Source organism: Ambystoma mexicanum, chromosome 14, assembly GCF_040938575.1.
Source record: "Ambystoma mexicanum isolate Mex_15411 chromosome 14, UKY_AmexF1_1, whole genome shotgun sequence".
Taxonomy (NCBI): domain Eukaryota; kingdom Metazoa; phylum Chordata; class Amphibia; order Caudata; family Ambystomatidae; genus Ambystoma; species Ambystoma mexicanum.
This window is the reverse complement of record NC_090940.1, coordinates 155,936,625-155,957,555: the sequence shown is the minus strand read 5'-3', so window position 1 is coordinate 155,957,555 and position 20,931 is coordinate 155,936,625. Positions and strand designations below refer to the sequence as shown.

At 45.5% G+C, this 20,931-nt stretch overlaps 1 protein-coding gene across 1 annotated transcript in view; it reads left to right on the top strand.

Annotated features, from left to right (window-relative positions):
- Positions 1-20,931, top strand: part of LTK (leukocyte receptor tyrosine kinase) — a 621,554-nt gene that overhangs the window by 561,920 nt on the left and 38,703 nt on the right. Inside the window, exons 22-24 of the mRNA XM_069638785.1 lie at positions 4,958-5,022; positions 9,869-9,998; positions 16,648-16,745. Of these exons, the coding sequence (XP_069494886.1) occupies positions 4,958-5,022; positions 9,869-9,998; positions 16,648-16,745 (293 nt within the window). The remainder of the gene's footprint in view (positions 1-4,957; positions 5,023-9,868; positions 9,999-16,647; positions 16,746-20,931) is intronic.

Sequence of the window (20,931 nt, the reverse complement as noted above, 5' to 3'; positions counted from 1 at the left end):
TGTATCTCCAGCCTCTGCTTGGGTTCACTTGTCAAAATTACTGACGCCAAGGTCCAGTCCAGAATTTCCTTGGCACTCTTTCACAGAACCCCAATCAGCCTTTTCCTGCTTCCTGGGGATTTTTCAATGTGTCCTCTCTTGCAACTTGTATGGGTTTTAGCGTGCTAGCTATATTATACAGAGAGGGTGCCATAGGTAGGCAATGTATAGCGCCTCGCATCGGGAGACCACATTGGTCCTCCTTTCCCATAGAGAAGCTGGGTCAATGGGTAATGTGCTTGCAGTTTATGATTTTCTGATCTTTAATGTCTCGGGAGGATAGCTCAGGGGCAAGGCGCTCGCCTTGCAAGCAAGACGACAAGAAGCAACACAGGTCCGATCCTCACGTCCGCGCTTAGAAATCTCTGGGTATTAAGAATAAACAATTACACTCCTGCCACTAACAAGCTATCACGTCTTCCATGGTCTCCATTCATTATTCCTACTCTCCCCATTTCTATGGAAGTTTACTGATGCTCTTTTCTCTTGCTTTGCATCTTGGTTTATGTTCATCCCTTGAGCCTTCATGTTAAGCACCCTCAAGACTCACTAATAAAAGTTGGATGTGTGATGCCCCTCCCTGCGGTCTTTACACTACAGGTCCAGGTCCACTCTAGTCTGGTTCTCTTTTCAGTCCCATCCACAGGCGTTATCAAGTCTTGTTACATCACTATGCCCACGACTTTGCTTCTCTGCCCCTATTGGTCATTGTCTGGTGTATGCAAAACAATGGGCCTCATTACAATCTTGGCGGTAGCCATGCCGCTATTGGCGGCATGGCTGTCGCCAAAATCGTGTGCGGGTCTGGGTCCGGGTTCCCAGAATGGGGAATTACCAGGCCATTCCGAGTTCGGAGGGCCCTGCAATTCCTCCCTCCAGGAACCCGGGGCCGGACCTTCCCCATTCCCATTTCAGCCCCCTCTTCCCCTCGCGGGACCCGGTAAGCACGCCTGGTTTGACCAGGCGTTACTTACAGTGTCCCGCGAGGAGAGCTTGTAATGAGGCATAACGGGTTTAACAGGTCCGCCTCCTTTAGCGGGTCCCGTTAATCCGTTCCACCTCACTTGTAATGAGGCCCAATAACTTTTTCCCTATTCCTGGTATCTATGCTGTGCGTGGGGTCACTCTAACTCACTTTCACCTGTGGATCCTGACAATTAGGCCTCATTATAAGTTTGCTGGTCCGGTAACAATGGTACCGGCAAGCTTGCCGGTACCGTTGTTACTGGACCGGAAAACTACAAGTACTGCTCGCGGGTGCGTTCCCACCCGCCAGGTCTGACCTGGCGGGCGTACCGGCACCTGTGAGCAGAGCATGTCGGATGCACCGGCACCATTCTGAATCGTGCCGGTGCATCCGACCTCCCCATTCCCATTGAGCCCTATGTGGTTCAATGGGAATGGGGAGCCTTTTTTTCCGGCACCCGCAAATGGGCAATTACTGGGTCTGGCAGGGCCGTAATGACCCAGTAATTGCCCATTCGTGGATGCCTGCAAAAATTTCAACTTTGGCAGCAGCCTGCCAGTTTTACCGGCAAGGCTACCGCCAAACTTGTAAGGCTACCGCCAAACTTGTAATGAGGCACTCTGTGTCATTACCTAATATAATGGTGCTCAATGAGTCAACTTCGGAAGGATGAAAGGCTGAGTCAGCCCTGCTGAGATTCGAACATGCGCCTAGAGGTGGCACACAGAACTCATTGAGCCATCTCTCACTTGTAGGTGTGGGTGAGGGGGAGGGTTTTGAATTCTGTCTTGGCCTTCCAGAGAGCCATTGAAGCCATCTTGCAATCTGTTTCAATGGCACACAGAGCACTGGCACAGTCAATGCGCCCGTTCGCCATTGCGCCCCCTGCCACAGCATGTACTTGTGCGACTTTGTAGTAGGGGGTCCATCTTAATTGTCAGAGAAGCACAGTTAAATGTTGAAAGGGGCGTGGCGTGCAAGCCAGCTACTTATAAAGGGCTTTCATAGAGACAGTGGGCCAGATTTTCAAAACCTTTTTTGGCACTTCTCACTTGCTCCAAAAAAATCACAAACAGGAGGCTCTTTTAAATGCGCAGAAATGAGGGTCACTCCCCTGCTCCTGTGGAAGGCGCAAAACATTTCTGACCCCGTCATGATTCTTTTTAGAAGTGTGACAGACGTGGCATAAACATTGGCTGCCACACCTGCACGTCCATCCCCCACACAGGGGTGGGAATTCGTTCCTTCGTTTTTTCGAGCATATCGCATAGCCTGCTCCTTTAAGGACCCATTGCATTGAAATGCGCTGCCCGCAAGCACGTGGGTGCCGAGATCCTGTCACACACTCATTTATGCAAGGGGTCTGGACGGCGCGCATTTGCGCCACTGCGCAGCCCCTCCTGAGATGCTCCGGGCACCTTTGAGAATAAGGTGACCTGGGCATTTCTGAAAGTAGCGCAAATGAAACGAACGCATTCTCTGTGCTGCTTTAATTTGCGCTACTTTTGGGGAATCCGGTCCGATGAGTTTAAGGAAAATAGTGAAAACGTCACACAAACTTCTATAACAAAGTAGGGTGCATTTAATGTCATTCTGCTCTGCGTGACCTCATGCAGCGTAGATGGGAGCTGCATATGGACATATGTCACTGCCATAAGTACCATTGGGGCCAGAGAATAATCATTCCAGGGTCTGGCTACATAGGTTTTACACCTCAAACGACTGCAGCTGGCCTCGGTGGGATCACTCTAGTGCCGGCGAATAACCGTGGCGCACAACCCTCCAGTGTCTGCTTATTATCACGGTTCAGTGTCTGCTTATAGTCGTGGTTCACAATTGCATCACTCCAGTGTTTGCTTAAAATTGTGGGTCACTATTCCATCACTCTAATGTCTGCGTATAATCAGAGTTCAAAATTGCGTCACTTTAGTGTCTGTGTATGATCGTGTACCACTCTAGCGCGTGCTTATGATTGTGGATCGCAACTGCATCACTCCAAGGTCTGCTTTTAATTGCAGTTCATAAATGCGTCCCTCTAGTGTCTGCTTAAAATCGCAGTTCACAATGTCATCACTCCAGCGTCTCCGTATACATCCCTCTAGTGCAGGGCTCTGCAACCTGAGGCTCTCCAGATCTTCTGAACTCTGACTCCCATGATCCCCGAGCATTGCCTGTGCTGGGTAGGGCTGAAGGGAGTTGCAGTCCAAAGCATCTGGAGGAAGCTGCAGACCCCTTCTCTAGTGTCTGCCTGTAATTGCAGTTTGCAATTGCATCCCTCAGATGTTTGCTTGTAATTGTGGCTCACATTGCATCACTTCAGTGCCTGCTTAATATTGGGGTTCCCTACTGCAGCACTCTAGCGTAGGGTGTTGCGGCCTTTAGCTCTCCAGATGTTATGGACTTTCACTCCCATGATCCGTCACCATAGACTGTACTTGCAGTGACTAATGGGTTTTGTAGTTCAAACCATCTGGAGAGCAAAAGGTTGCGGGCCCCTGCTCTAGTGTGTGCTTATAATTGCAGTACACATTTGCATCACTCCAGTGTCTTCTTTTTCTGGCTTTTCATATCAGCAACAGGTTCTCGCTATCAGACTTTTCCAAGGTCTGTTTGACCTGAACCAGGTGACTGCAACTTACTGATAGATCAGCTTTTAGTCTTTCAGTGATTGTGCTGTTATGAGTTGGCGCCTGACCTTGATCATCACCCAATGGAAGGGGCCAGTGGATGGGTCAGTGGTCTATGCGCAGTGTCAATGGGCATCATTATGACATCGCCGGTCTGGAAACAAGGATGCAGGTAAGCTTATCGGCACCCTTGTTACCGGACCAGCAAATTACAAGTTTGCCTGCCAGGGCCGCTGCGCCCGACAGGTCTGATCCTGCCGGGCATAGCTGCCATGGTAGGCAGTCTCTACATTCACGTGGGCATCTATCGAAGAACTTCGGACCCATGGAGGCTGAGACGGAGCATCATTGCTAAAGGACTAGGGTGGTCTCTGTCTAGTTAAGAGCTGATTATCATCGGAAAAATGCAAATATCACCATTATTACTCTAGCAATGACTACCATATTTTGGGTTTCTCATATGAAATGCTATATAGTCTTATATAGGGTCTTATATAGTTTAACGGCGGACGTGTGCATGCCCGATTGGTGCTATTGGTTCTATAAGAGAAGCTGGGAATGGAGTGGTTAGTGGGATGGCCCACAGTCAAGTAAGTTGGGTAGGAGGTAGATCAGAGAAACTGTGCTCTGCTCAAGGTAAATACCAAATACTCAGTTAATCTGGTCCATCGATGACAGAGGCACATTGGCAGGGCAGCGCAGAGAAGCGTGTGCTGCTGCCAACACTGCTACCCATTGCCCAAAGATGTGCGCACCCATGTCATGTATGTATCAGTGAATGGAAAGGTGTAGGGACATGTTAAAAAGAAACCAAGATGTATTTTCAGCTTCTAGATCAGGGGATCTGCAAACCACAGCTCTTTGGATGTTTGGACTACAACACCCATGATCCCGCTCCATTAACTATGCTGGCTAGGATTGAAGAGAGTTGTAGTCCAAAACATTGGGAGAGACAGAGTTAGTTTGTAGGCCCCTGTACTAGAGTGAAAGAAAGAGGTATAGAGTATGTGCGGTTTCACTGGCCTCATTGGAGAATTTAAATGCACATTATATATGATTCTCACCAGGAATCTCAGACACCATTCTCTCATTCGTTGGCGATATTATAATGGATGGGTCTTCAAACTTTGGCTCGCCAGATGTTTTGGACTACAACGCCGCCAAGGCCTAGACAAGATAGTCAATGGTGAGGGACCATTGGAGATGTTGCCCAGCTCATATGGAGAGCTACAGGTTGCAGACCTCTGAAATTGTTGATTGACAGATCTTTTATTTCTGCCCCATAACAGAGTCTTTCTGTCTCCTCCTCCCATGCTTTGCGCAGACGCTGCCTGAAATCAGCTCAGAACAGGACGAGATGGACTTCCTCATGGAGGCCTTGATTATCAGGTAAACTATCATTTCTTCCATGGTACAACCGATATACATTACCTGTCATACTCTCAAAAAGCATGACTCTCTGTCACTGAAGACCCTAAACTAGGGGTCTCCAACCCTTTGGCACACCATATAATTTCTACTCTATCTCCCATCAACCCTAGCTAGCATTGTCAATAGTGAGGGATCATGGGAGTCGTAGTCCAAAACATCTGGAACGTCGCAACTTGCTAACACGAGGGCCTAAGCCAACAAAGAAGCATTCATGCTGCAAAACATCCTCTTATTTTCCTTCTCTCTGGTAATAGCGGTGTTGACCTTATTTTTTTTTTCATTAACATCTTTATGGAGTTTTTACAAGAAAACTCAAATGAATAAATATCAACTCCAGTTTTCTTCACATCATGTTATATGGAATATACATTAGCACGTTAGCATCTTTTGTGACTAAATCATCAAACAGATAAACAGTTTAAAGTTATTAAGACAAATATTTACTTATGCATATTCAAGAATCTTTCCCAAATGTGTTCATACGGGTTTCTTTTCTTATTCTTACTTAAGATTACCCTCTCTGATTTTGCCATTTGCTGTAAATCTAACACCCATGTTGATACAGAGGGCATTTGCTCACTTTCCCAATCCCATGGCGTCCGTACGGAGAAGTAGCACGTGTCCATTATGGATAAAAACAAATATATCAATCATTAAAAGGGATTGATGTGTTATTTGACTGTACTTTATCATGATCATTAAATACATTTTGAAAAGCATTTGTGCTGCAATTATGAGCCCAAGTCTTCGAAATGACGTCAAAAACAGACAGGTTTCCTGCAAACATTTTATTTTTATTCCTTTGCTCAGCACGTTCCACTTCCCCCGCACCCACCTCTTGTATGCACTTTCCCCTTTCCCTCTCCCATGCACTTGCGCGTTCTCAATGTCACTGGGCCTATTAAGATCGTTGTTTTGTTCTCCCTTATTCCCCTCCCTAGCCTCGTCGCGCACTGAAACACTTGTGTACGAGCGCGATACAAATAAAATATCAATGTCAATGTCAACATTTTAAAGACTAATGTCATGATTTAAAGGCAGTGTTAGCTTCAAAGTGCCTTTGACAGCCAAGCACAGGCGATGAATCGAGTTGTTGAAGTGTTTAGAAATATTGCAGAGCCTAAGGCCATTACCCAGATACAGCTAGGGACCCCTCCCACCTAAAGGTTGTGACATCATGGCGGAGTATGACAGGAAAATCCAAAATGGCGCAACATAGAGCTACCCATGGCCTTTCTCTAAATATGTGAAGCACTGACTGCCGCCTTGAGCTGATTCTGCCCCCTGCAGAGGCCAAGACCCCAAGGATGCCATTGCACTCCACAAATCCCTGGCAGCGGCACGTGGGCACCCTCTCAAGAAAGGTATTGTAAAGGTATTCGGGCGATCTGGCGCGTTATTAAGAATTCAAATAAATAAATAAGGGTACATTTGATGAAGCATCCAAAATGATTCAGGATTAGTGAATTACTCTCTAGTCGGCCCCCTCCAGATCAGGCAGGCAAAGCCTTCGCCGTAGAGCATCTAACAGGATTTTCAAGCCAAGCTGCTGTGAGCGGGTCACTACATTTCATCAGATTTGCATCACAACGGTTTACTGTGTAAAATGTTTTATTTAAAAAATAAAACACTAATACAACAAAAACAAAAAAAATAATTGTGCTTAATGCCCTACTGCAGCCTCCAAGGGCAGTAAAGAGACAGGGTAGCGAACTGTGCTGCTCAGTGTAGTCTCGTTTACAAGACCAGAGCGTTGCCCCTGAGCTAGCCTTCCGTCCGTCCCAATCTATTTCATTATTCTCTGCTCATAGCCACTGGACAGAATGATGAGAAATTGCATGCTGAAAAGCCTTGCCTTACAATTACACAGGCAAAATAATCTTTGCGCTGACAAAATGCTGAAATCTGGGCAGGACCCGACAGCCATTTGTGTCGCAAACCTTTGAGATGGGTCATATTCTCTGGGGACAATACCTGGAATGCTGTTTGTGTTGCTTTCAAATCATGTGGCTGAAGGCACACTTGGTTAAGACATTTTTATTCCACTAGGAGCTGATTTTACAGTTGTAATAAAGCCACTAACTTTGAGAAGAATGCTGAAAAAAACCTATTGGCAACCCCATGAAACGACATAGGGAGTTCAAAGAGATCCCGGTGTGGGTGCGGGGATGGTTTGTTCTTGGGGGTGGGCAGGCTGTGCGTTGCAATGGCCATAGGAGCTAGCATGGAAATTGGCTATCAATGGGTGGATAAAACGCCAAACAACAGCCGCATTCTGTGTCTCTCCTCACATCACATTTACTCTCTCCTATCTTCACTTTCCACGCCAATAGTTTTGGCTTATAAGCAGCCCTTACAGTGGCTGCTAATATAGGTGTATCCCACCCGTAGAGAAGAAATTAAGTACAGCTTGTTCTAAAAATTACCTCACTTTGCTTTGCGGGTATCACATTAAGTCTTGAATCATACAGACTGGTTATTTAAAGATGTCAGTGGACAGTTGAAGTTATTCGCGGGAAAACATGCCCGGTAAAGAGTTCCGCAGTTATCATGTATCAAGACGGAGCAATTTAATAAACAAATAAACACTACAAAATCATATGGTATTTTAATTCACATGTGCTGAGAACAAAGGAAAATGTTTGACATAACAATACAATATCACAGAGAAGTGTCCCTGAGAAATCTCAATCGGTGCAAGGAACAAATTAAATCATCATACATCAAGTGTGATCATGAACACTGTAAAGAAACAAAAAACAAAACACAAAGAATGAGCCAATTAGGTAACGTGGTTCAATTCCCAACTGCACACCTTAATTGAGGTGTCGTTCAATGTAAACAGAAGTCACCGAGTATCTATTACTTGCTTGGTGAAAAACAGAAAGTCCTAATTTTGGATCAAGGACATATTTGTAAATAGGCAAAATAAAAAACATTATCTCAATATGTGAAATATTTGCTATTCATATGAGGGTTCTGAAAGTGATCCTCTCATGTCCTTAGGCTGAGTTAGGCCAATGTCCGGGTCTTCGGGTAAAAGATATCTTTGCCATGTGAGGGTTCCGAAAGTGATCCACTCATGTCCTTAGGTTGAGTTAGGCCTATGTCCGGGTCTTCGGGTAAAAGATATCTTTGCCATATTAGGGTTCCGAAAGTGATCCTCTCATGTCCTTAGGCTGAGTTAGGCCTATGTCCGGGTCTTCGGGTAAAAGATATCTTTGCCATATGAGGGTTCCGAAAGTGATCCTCTCATGTCCTTAGGCTGAGTTAGGCCTATGTCCTGGTCTTTGGGTAAAAGATATATTTGCCATATGAGGGTTCCGAAAGTAATCCTCTCATGTCCTTAGGCTGAGTTAGGCCTATGTCCGGGTCTTCGGGTAAAAGATATCTTTGCCATATGAGGGTTCCGAAAGTGATCCTCTCATGTCCTTAGGCTGAGTTAGGCCTATGTCCGGGTCTTCGGGTAAAAGATATCTTTGCCATATGAGGGTTCCGAAAGTGATCCTCTCATGTCCTTAGGCTGAGTTAGGCCTATGTCCAGGTCTTCGGGTAAAAGATATCTTTGCCCTTACAGTGGCACCTAAAAGCCAAAACCAAATAAAAGACAATTGTTTCTCTCGTAGACCTACCAGGCATCAGTATAGGGTACCCGCCAACACGCCCTCTATAGTCCAGAAAATCATAGGGTCAAAGGTGAAGAGCTTCTGAAAGGTAGATGCTTGATTCTGTTCGTATTTGTGAGATGGCTGTTTCACCTATCATGTTGGAGCAGGCACACTTCAGCAACCTGTGTGTGAGGCTGCAGATGAAGGTGGGGGTACGCAGGACCTAGCGAGGCAGCAGCACGTAATACAAATCACCCGGACACCGGAGTGCTTATCAGGGAACTTACTTAATTGGCGCACGATGCGTGCGCAGCATTTCCGGGTCCATGACCCTTGGTTTCTATTGGTCCGTCATAGTGGCATGTCGGGATGCTTCTCTGTGAACAGCAGCTGCAAATGATGAGCCTGCTAGATCACCCAATGTCAACCAAGACGAAACCCGTTTCAACCGGACACTATATGCCACACGTCCCTATGGACGGTAGGTCTTTTTCATAGTTGTCCTCCTGCACTATCCTGCTCTCTCTAAAATAGTAGTATGTAACATTCAGCTCTCTAGATGTTTTGCACTACAGCTCCCATGATCCCTCCCCATTGACTATACTGACTAGGGCTTTTAAAAGGTGTAGTCCACAACACCTCGAGCGCCAAATGTTGTACAATCCTGCAAAGCGTTCAGCTACGAAATGAACGTAGGCCGAACACTTGAAAAAATAAGGGATAGGGTGGCCAATAGTTGAATGATCAACTATGACCCCCCCAACGGGACTGCATTTACAGGAGCTGCTCCAGCCTGATATGGGGTGGAATAGCTGCAATATGCAGTCAGGGCTGCAAAATTGGTCCAGAGACTACCAACACTTCTTTGCTGTAGGTTGCTTGTTTCCGGGCCATGTGTTGTATCCTTCTCATTCAAGAGCACTTAGGATCACCAAGTGGACTCAATTTCGAAAAGGTAAAAATAGTTACTTGGTCTGATCACATTAAGTAGCAATTGTGCCGCCACCTCATCCTTCTCAGCAGTTCAGAATTGAATCTGCCTGATCCTGCAGGCGGCCGCGCACATGCCGGCAGATGTTGCGTGCCGTCAAAGTCCTTCCGCTGGCCTTGCTTCTTTGCTGTTGTGAATTACGCTGCTCACCTGCACTCTTGATTCCATTACTTATTTCATGCAATCTGTTGTTTGTTGTTGGCAGTAAGTTCAGTCACCAGAACATTGTCCGCTGCGTCGGAGTGAGCCTGCAGACGCTGCCGCGCTTCATTCTGCTGGAGCTCATGGCTGGTGGAGACATGAAGAGCTTCCTCCGACAGAATCGGCCTCGCGTGGTAAGCGCACGTTGGTGCACATATATGTTCTACTTTGGCATGAATACATAAGTAATGACTATTGAATGAGTTTCCCCTCTTTGCAACAAGCATTCCTACTAACCTTCTTGCTGTCTGTCTTTCTGGTTACCCTTGGTTCAAATTCTGACTCCAAAAGTAATAGATGCGTGTCTATCTTAGAACCCCAACTGTGGAATTCACTCGCGCCATCTCTGACATCATCCCCTCACTGTTCAGATCCAAACTGAAAATCCACCTGTTCTAACATTTCTTTCTCCACCCTGTTCTGCTTGCTTCCATTCAAACCCCTCCCTCCCCTTTCAAACACGTTTCCTTCCCTTGCATCCATAGCGCCTAGAGCCAATTCAGATTACAGTGTGCACAATATAGTTCAATAAACTTAAGTGGTGCATCTGTGATAATATGACATCTTTATATAGCGCATCATGTCGGGTTGAAATGAAGCGTAACACTATGTGTAATTTTTACTCCATGTAATGATAATCAGAGGACCATATGGACCTACCGGTCCCAGAATCCAAAGAAAAAACCAGGACTGGATAAGAACCTGCAAATTGGAATGGGTCATGTTGGCAAGTATGGATCCATATGGATCTACAAGTCCCAAAATGCAAAGAAAAAACTGGGTAAGCACCTGCAGATTGGAATGGGTTGTGTTGGCAAGTATGGATCCATATGGATCTACAAGTCCCAGAATGCAAAGAAAAAACTGGATAAGCTCCTGCAGATTGGAATGGGTTGTGTTGGCAAGTATGGATCCATATGGATTTACAAGTCACAGAATGCAAAGAAAAAACTGGATAAGCACCTGCAGATTGGAATGGGTCATGTTGGCAAGTATGGATCCATATGGATCTTTAATCCTCTCTTAAACAAGATTGGAAAATGTACAAATCAAAAATGGTCGAATCTAAAAATCCAATGACATTTTGCCATTTCTGAAAAGGCGTTTGACTTAATGCTACTCACGTGTCATCTATTAGCAAATAGCTGCTAGTCACCCTTTGATGTCATGGTCTATTGGGCGGTTCGGCCTCTACGGAAATAAGGAAAGGTTCCGATATGGCTGCCCATACGGAAATCTACAACCACCTCGTGCAAGCTTTGGATGGTACAATGCAATGAGACCCCCAACTCTCAGTCATACCTACACTGAAGGGTCCACTACGAAACTGAAAGTACTCAAAGGGTTAATACCGCCACACAGATTCACCATTACAGCTAGTGGTAAAAAAGCTATTTTCAATCTATCAATATGTTTATTCGGATGGACACATCCATCAAACAATACAAATTAATTACATCTAAAACATTTCCACATTGGCACCTGCCAAAAAATGCCATTATGAGCTACACTATTAACCCCTCAAGTGCCAAGGACGAGTATACTCGTCCTCTTTGCATGCATAGACTTGCATAATAGCCTGGCACTTTAAAGTCCATGAACTGGTATTGATCGATTGTTATTGTTATCATGGAACCCTTTTAATTAATTTCAGAGTATATTGATTCTTATCAATTGAAGTGATTTATGTCCTTTTAATATCTTGTATTGTGCTTTTAAATCAAATATTGTTGTATTCTTGCGCTGAAGAGGCTTGTGGTGAATGATGGTTTGAAACAAAAAGTCCATTCCAGTGCAAATATGCAAGATGCTTAATCAGAGAAAGTCAAGTCACAAAATAGCCGACACACCCTTCCTAGGACCCTTAAAAGAGACAGAGAGCCCAAGCAACATATGGGGAGTCAGCAGAGCAAAGAAAGAATAATGCAGATCAGTGTTGTCTCAGTTTAAAATGTCTAAATACCGGAAGGATAGTGGTCTGTCTGAATTCCTTCTAAGTGGAACACAAAATAATAAAGTGATTTAAATCTTTCACAGCGTCTCCGCGCGCTGGACAGTAAAGTCACTTCCAGCTAACAGTCTTCCCTTAACAGGTATTTGTGATAAGGTGGAATGTGAAGAAATTGACTTCAGAAATAAAGGACTGAAAAATAAGAACCATTTGGGCTTTGTGCAATGAAAAACAAAACAATCAAAATGATATGAAATTGGATTAAATAAGCCAGATAAGGAAAGGCTGCTGAACGCTGTGGCTACCTAGCGCCGGGGCGGTTGACAACTGAAATCGCATTATATTGGATCCTTGTACCCCTACCTTAAGGGGAAATCCTCAGAACTACCAGGATTCATGAGTGCAGTTCGGTAAATTGATGAGTCGCATACCCAGATTTGTGGGGAGCTCTTTGGTCTGTCCTTGCTGTCAATGGAAAGCGCCCTGGTTTCCAGCTTGTTCCGGCCTTTTGCCCATCCTAGTATGTACACAAGACATGCGCCAACGATCCCAGACTATCAGAGAATACTGCGTAGAGCGCCCACATTTGAGGACTCCATTGCTTTTTCAAGTGGAAGTATATTTTTGAAAGGCATCTCTTTGTGTTCATATATGGTTGCTGAAGAGGTGATGATTGGGGAATGGAGAAGGAGAATGCAGCGTGTAACAAAAATATGTTCTAGATCCGTAATCTTTCAGGCGCTACGGTTTCAACAACTTGACGTTAACATTGCTTATTCGTTGAAGAAGTCAATGGTTGGTCAATGACTACACATTTGTGATTCGTAAAAATTCCTGTTGTACTCTAAAGGTTCTTGACTTGGAGCCAACAAGCGCTGCAAGAGGCCCAGGCCCCGGGTTTGCACTTGTTGAAAAGGCGCCAACACATTCACTGTGACTCTTCCCTTGGGTCCAATTAAAGGAACCCTAAGAACCTCTCGGAGCACTCTCAGCTCCACCATCAGATCTGTCAAATGGAGGAAACACTTGGAAGCATTGCTAGAAGCATTATAGTCACCACTCTAGTTTCGCTTTTAGATGATGGGTACCAGCGTTGTGCACAGCCCGATGGACGACACAAAGAATCTTAAATTCAATCCGGGCGGCCACCGGCAACCAGTGAAAATGGTTCAGAAGCGCTAGTGAGGGGGTGAGACGAGGCACCATAAGTGCCAGTCGCTCTACCAAATTTTGTAGTACCTGCATCGGCTGGATCTGATACTTGGGCTGTCCCAGGTAAATGCCATTGCAATAATCCAGTCATCACGTTATTGTGGATGTCTGTTGGCTGGGGGAAGCAAAGGGAGAATCTTCCTCAGAGCCTTCAGTCTCCCAAACCTAGCATTACAGATTGCGGAGATCTGGGCCTGGCGTGAGCCATTGGGTAAAATTTTCACCCCCAGGCTTTTTAAAAATGACCCTCTGAGATGTCCTCTGACCTTGAAGTCCCAAACTTCAATGGCCCTTTCAAATATGTTTTTAGCCTGCTAGCGCTACAGCGCTATGCAGTCATAGCAGGGACGGCTAATTTGCATCCTGTAATTTTGCTGCTAACGCTGGTGGTTCAGTCCCCATATACAAATGAGTATTAACCTGCTCTCTGCAATGTTTCAATATGTACACATTACAAACCTTTCGGTTCGTTTTTCTCTGCTTTTCACACAAACATCTCTTTTGTTGCCCATATGGTCCTCTCTCTTTTTTTACCTCTTATGGATTTAGGCTCCTATCAGTTTTACGGGATACAGTTGCCCAAAGGTCTCATCACTCCTGGCCCCTTTGGACAGCTCAGTGGTAGGTGGATAACAGGTTCCCTAACATGTATACCCAGGAAAGTGGCAACACATGCTTATATTAACCTTTACCTTTTAACATGACTGCAACAGACTTCATCCCATGATAACCAATCAGATTTCAGCGCCTTAAGGAGCATCAAGACTACTGTACTTCTAACAGAGCTGGTCCTACATTTTCCGGGCCTTCCACAGCACTAATGCTTGGATTTCTCATTGGCTCATGAAGCAGTAGATCATGCCCAATTGCTTGGAAGATTTCAGCTCTGCTGAGGGAAGGAGGGAAAATCTTTGAGCACGATGTCCTCATTCATCATTGAGCGACTAGTCGGAGACATAAGATCTCTTCTTTTCGCACTCAAAAGAAGAATGTTACAAACCAACTCAACTCTCTCCATTTGGCTTTTCAATGCCCATGTCAACCCTTTAGTATGGAGGAAAGGGGATGGGATGTAGGAGTAAGAAAAAGTTACTCACTGTGGTGACCGTCGTACTCTTACTCCGTAGTCTCCGAATAGAATTCTCCTCACCAAACCAGCTCCCGATTGACGACTCCCAAATTAGTTTCAGTCTAGAAGCCAATAAGGTCACTGGCCTCACAATCACCAGCTGCCTAAAGGTGGAAAATGATTGAATGATTGCTAATCATCATCAACAGCAACAATAATGTAACGTATACGCCCCGGCGGCGGGGCAGACATGGGATTTAAGGTCCCGCCAGTTGCAGCTTTGTAGGCCCGGGCGATTTACCGGCATGCACATAGTTTGCTGTCGGGATTGAATGGGAAAAAAATGACAAAAAAAAGGCTGCCGCCTCAAAAATAGAAAAGGGGCTATGTCCCTTTTCGGATGACGGCGGCCATGGAAAACAGGTTCCAAAATGGCCACCATCATTTGAAAAGGGACCTAGACCCTTTTCTATGTTAATGTCAGTGGCCATTTTTGTTTACATTTTTTTTTCAACCGCAGCGAGCGTGAAGGCACAAACGCACCCGAGAAAGGTGGATTGTGATTGGTCAATCTGCTTTTCGAATAACCATCTATGCCTCATCAGTCCTACTTCTGCTCTTCCTTTCAAAGGGCCTGACTCGAGTCAGTGGGTGCCCTTCCCACTGTAGGTGGAAGGGTAACACAACTACGAGCCATTCTTGACCCAGACATGTCTTTCACTCCACAGATAAATGAAATGAGCCCGAAAGATGATTTCCAGCTCCTTCTCATCGGAAAAAGCCCAAATGATTGAGCTAACAAGAGCACTCTCTTTACTTAATCTCTACTGCTGCAACAGCTTTTATCGAAGCATAAATAAATAATTGATACGCCAAATCCATCTCATCCAGAATGGCACGCCTGAATGATTCTTGGGCAGCAATAATCGAAAGAGAGAGAGCGAGAGCTCAAAAGTCTGAAGAGGCTTCTGATAAAATGGAGGATTGCATTTATTTCACTTTGCATCATCCACTACACTCTACACTCCCCATGCCCAGAATATCTCCCCTCATTCCTTAAGGTGCACCGCCCTGCACAATCCCTCCGATCAGCAGAGAAAGCAAACTCTTACCTGCCAAGTGCAAAAGGTGATGTCAAGGGTGGAGATACTGTGTGGTGTTGGCCTCCAACATTGGAAACCATCTGCCTAAAGACCTAAGAGCCGAAACGATTGACGGGAAACTGAGGAAAGATCTTGAAAGATCTCCTGCAAAGGCAACCCGCAAGAGTAAACAGGTGTAGCAGCCCGGAACATCTGGAACTCAAGTTACCTGTATGACGCAGGTGGGTCAATTCCGAGTAGGACCTTTCGCGATCCATAGAATCTAATTCCATACACTTCACGTTGTGCTCCACGCAGTGAAAATTATAGACGTATTAATGGGTGTAACGTGGCTGAATGCTTAAAAATGTTTATGCTTTTGCTGCATTGAAACAACAAGTAAATACATATAAATAAATCAGAAACCGGCCGAGGCAGGACAGACCATCTGTTTGCTCTGATCTCCAGCTTTAGGTCTCACCACTGCTTTCCTGTCTTCTGTTGTCGTTCATGCCCTCACATACTCCAGACTAATCTTCCCTGTTCCTAGTCCCAGCTCCACAGCATTGCGCTCACTCCTCTACCTACACTGCCACTACTCTCTACCTGCACTACCCCCTCTGGTGGCACGCACTTTCCCAATCCTGCCATCCTCCAGATTTGTGAATTCAGCTATCATGGAAATGAAGGACAGACTACGTTAAAAGCACACAGCGGCCATTTCCATGGCTGGCACCTTTGTTTGCTGTGTAAACATGAGTGATGTGCTAATAGCCACGTATAGCACATTTGGTAGGCTATACTGAGTGGTAACAGTGCACCGCCCTCGTTAACTTGGAAGGGGAGACATTAACATTTGGTACGCCCCCAAACACACCATTATGGTGTAAATCATGGCTGTGTCTATGAGGAATGGATGCACTGTACCTTCTAATCTCATGCACTGAAGCACCACAAGTCTCATTACAAATTAGGCGCCATTGGGGCGGTAAATTCACCAAAATATTGCCCAGCTAAACTGCTGATACCACCACTTCGTCAGGTGGAATTACTGCCAGATTAAATGTGGTGGTGTAAATCCCCATTTTCTATGAGTCCATGGGACTCTATGGGGCTTTTTAGGTGGAATTACCACAGTGGTAATTCCGCTGCCGTAATTGCGTGGATTTTTCGGCACGATGCTGGAGCTAAATCCTCCACTCCAGGGCCATACTCGTAGTATGGCAGAGCAGGAACATTGGCAGTAATTCCGTTACCACCAATTATTTCCCGCTCTGCCATAGATGTAAAGAGGTTTCTATTTTATGAGGCCTCGACAAGTAAGTAGGCTTTGTCTGTTCATCAAGCAGAGACTTGTACATTGTTACCCATGATCAATTAATGTTATCTGCATTGGTTACCGTTGTCTTTCACATGTCCCCCATCTCCTCACTCACCCTTCTCTTGCAATGTGTCTCCTTCTGCCGCAGCTCAAGCCATCCAGCCTGACGATGCTGGACCTGCTAAACATGGCGCGAGATATTGCCTGTGGCAGTAAATACCTCGAGGACAATCACTTCATCCACAGGTGAGGGTGACCCGCCACAGGACATGTCCTCAGCGCAAAGCATGTGCCAGAGGCGCAGGAAAGTACAAGCTCAGTCTGCGACTCATTGATTAAAGTTCTGTGTTCTCCCAACACTGCAGCATGGTTCAGAAGATGTCAGGTGCCTCTGTTATCTATAGGATTGTATTTTAGAAGGCTCAGGTTTACTAATTTCCTATAGCATTATGGTGTAGAACCTCGCGGGTGCACCTATTTCCTAAAGCATTATGGTGTAGAACCTTGTGGGTGCACTTATTTCCTAAAGCATTATGGTGTAGAACCTTGTGGGTGCACTTATTTCCTAAAGCATTATGGTGTAGAACCTCTGGATGCACTTATTTCCTAAAGCATTATGGTGTAGAACCTTGTGGGTGCATTTATTTCCTAAAGCATTATGGTGTAGAACCTCGCGGGTGCACTTATTTCATAAAGCATTATGGTGTAGAACCTTGTGGGTGCATTTATTTCCTAAAGCATTATGGTGTATAACCTCTTGGTTACTCGTATTCCCTAGGGCATTATGGTGTATAATATCTTGGGTGCACTTATTTCCTAAAGCATAATGGTGTAGAACCTCTTGGTGCAATTATTTCCTATAGTATTATGTGTAGAACCTCTCGGTGCACTTACTTCCTTTGGCATTATGGTGGAGATCGTTGTGGGAACACTTATTTCCTAAAGCATCATGGTGTAGAACCTCTGGGGTGCACTTACTTCCTAAAGCATTATGTTGTATAATCTCTTGGGTGTCCTTAATTCCTAGTGCAACTGCTTTCATGCCCTTCTATTCTATAGCGTTATGATGTAGAACCTCTTGCGTGCCCTTATATCATTTAGCATTATGGTGTAGGAGCTCTCAGGTGCACTCATTTCCTATAGCATTTGGTGTAGAACCTCTTGGGTGCACTCATGTGCTGTGGCTGTGATATTATTGTATAGACCCCTCTGATGCACTTGTTGCTTGTAGCGTTTCCTACAGAATTGTTGTGCAAGGGTTTCATGGGAAGCTACTATTCCATTTCTGAATGCTGTATCCTCCTACTGTGACGTCATACTTGTGGATTATGGAATTCATAACTCCTGTGAGGTTGCAGCAGGGGGGTGCAGCATTTTCTCTGCCAGATATGTCTTTCCCTTCGTGGGATAGTGTGAGTTGAGAGGAGAGGGAAAGTGGTATTTCATCTGGTATATTGTTATATTGTGGACAGGGGTGTGTTGGGGGGGGGGGGGGGGGGAGAGGGTGAAGACACAAGGGGGCCGAACAAAAAATATAATCATAGATGGGTATCTTTGGACTATGGGCGTTAGGGCATTCCACTTTGGAGTTTCTAGTGACATCAAGAACCTGGGCTCTGCTCTCGTTGTCTGTTAGAAGTCTCTAGCATCCCATTGGTGGAATATGTCCCCACAGTTGATAATGACCGGTCACTTCCATAGATGCTGTAGACCTCTCTTGCGACTTCATTTCCTACAGCATTGGGGCAGTGGTCTTCAAACTTTTTTGGCCTGGGCTCCCCTGAGCAAAATCTGGGCAGGCCAGGCCCCCCAAAAATGCCAAATGGACAGTATGTATTGCGCACCGTCACCTGCTCCCATCACAGTCGCTGAGGTCCCTCATCCCACTCCTACCCAGTCCCTGGGCTCTCCCCACCCCTTCACATACCCTGAGCTCTCCCCACCCTGCTCCCACCACTATCCCATGGTTCCCACCCATCCTGCTCCCACCACAGTCCCTGGGCCCCCCCCCCATCCCGTTCCCAACACAGTCTGAGGGCAAGTGGTGGCTGGTGAATTTTTTAAGTGGGGGGCATAGCCATTTCCCCCAAAAATGTCATAGCGACCGAGCGTAGTGAGGGAGCCCGAACCAATCAAGGGGGGATTTGGTTTTTTTCTCTAAATAATGGGTTAAAATGTTGCATTGTAGAGCATACTTAAAACAAAAATGGGTAAATAGCCGAACAGTTTGCAATTGGTGCTGGAGGCCCAGGAGACAGGCGTGACATTTTTTACTGGACATCTATGATAGATGTCCAGTAAAAAGATACCATCCCTGTCACCTGGGCCCCACTGGGTCTAAGACAATCAACATGATTATGTGTGTATGCAAGGCGCTGGGGGGCCAAGGGGGAGAGCATGGTATTTTTGACTGAACATCTATGATAGAAATCCAGTAAAAAAAATACCATCCCTGTCCCCTGGGCTCCACAGCGCCTCAGAAGGAGAGCTGATTTTGGCAGGTGGGTAGGGGGATTGTGCAACAAAGGCATTTAGGTATTTTTAAAATGTGTTTGTTGTACAACCCTCCTTCCCCCCTCTATCCACCACTTGCCAAAATCAGCTCAACAGACAAAAACAAACACACACACACACACACACATTCATACAGCAATCACTCTATCATTCACACGAGCATCCATCACCTTACACTCACTCATAACATAAGCCTACACGCATCCATACACGTTTAAATTTTTTAAAAAAGAACATAAATGTACCTTCTGCATGTGCCTGCATGTGGGTGCTGAAACGCCCTGCTCCAGGCTGCTCTGTCCATATGTACGAGGAGGCGCAGGAGCTCCCCCTCGCACATACAGACATGCAGTGCCCCAGCCAGCATTTTCAATGAGCTATGCAATACTGTACTCAACTGTCAAAGAGAAATAGTGTTTCCCTTTGACAGTTCAGCCAGCCCAGGAGCACTCCCTCAGCTGGAAAAAGCAGCTGCTCACTGTTTCACTGGGCTCGCTCCTTAGCTCCTCCATAATGGGTGAAGGGGCCACTGGGTGGCCGCCCCCTCGCCATTATGGATGAGACGCCAGGCTTGGACTGGCCTATAGGGCAATAGTGCAATGCATGTACCAAAAATGCAAAATGCTAGTGTGGGCCAGTCAAAATGGACCACCTTTTTGGCCAATGTGGGCCAGTTTGATGAGTTACTTCACTATGCAGCTAGTAATTATGAGCATTGTTGCTGAATAAATATTCTTTAAATATCACAATTTAGTTACATTTTAACACAAAGCACCCCCTTAGGTACTATTGAAATAGTCTGTGACTAAAGGAATGAATATCCATTTAAAACTGCGGGCCACTTTTTCATTGGTGCCTGAGACAGTTTCATGCTTTAGCACAACTTTGTGAGTCCCCCTGCCCATTTCTACCAATCTAAAAAAAACAAAAAACATTTTCTTTTAAACCTCTATTGCTGGGCTCTCACGGCCCCCCAGGGATGCACCCGTGGCCCCCTGCACCGGCGCGCCCCACAGTTTGAATTCCACTGCACTTGGGTGTAGAGGTGCCTGCAACATTTGGCGCCCCAAATGTTTTAGACTACAACTCCCATCAGCCCTAGGCAACATAGTCAATGGTGAACATGCTACTCTTTTTGCCTCTAGGATTGTAGTGAAGACACATTTGCTGCTCTTGTTTCCTGAACATTATAGTGTAGACAGTTCAGGTGCAGCCATTTTTGGCTTGTGTCTATTTTACCCAAAACATTTGACCTAATCACATTTGATTTAATTTATTTGACCTTTTTTCGGTCTAAAATGGCAGGGGAGACCCTCCACAACCTCTCCACTTCCTCTCAACCTAATCTATACCCTTACCCACACCCATATAGATTTAATTACATTTTTACCAGAAAAAAGGTCAAAAAATGTGATCAAATGTTTTAGGTCAAATGTTTTTAGGTGAATTATGCTTATACCGCCATTGTTGACATCATTATGTTTTAGAACCTCCTGGCTGCATTTATGCAGTTAAGTAGAACAGTGTAGACCAGCATCTAGAGAGGGGCACAGGTCGTTACATAATCAGTGTACACACAGTACAAATCCACTGCATGAAAGCATGTGTTTTGCGAATATTTATAATGAGGGTCCAGAGTACCCTGATGGATTCAGCCCACAGTCAGGGGTGGACTGGGAACTGAAAGTGGCCCTGGAAAGCTTTTTCAAAGGGGCCCAATGTAACAGCGCGCGAGCAAGCCCGACCCATTTAAGTAGGGTTTGGGGGGAGGGGTCTCCCATAAGAAAATTTGAAAAAAATGGCTCTAAATAGAGAAAGAGGAATAACATGTTGGAAGCTTTATAACAAGTCCTTTACTTCAAAGCGATAAGAGGGGTGAGGAGAGATGGAAGGAAGGGGGAATGCATGTGGAGGATGG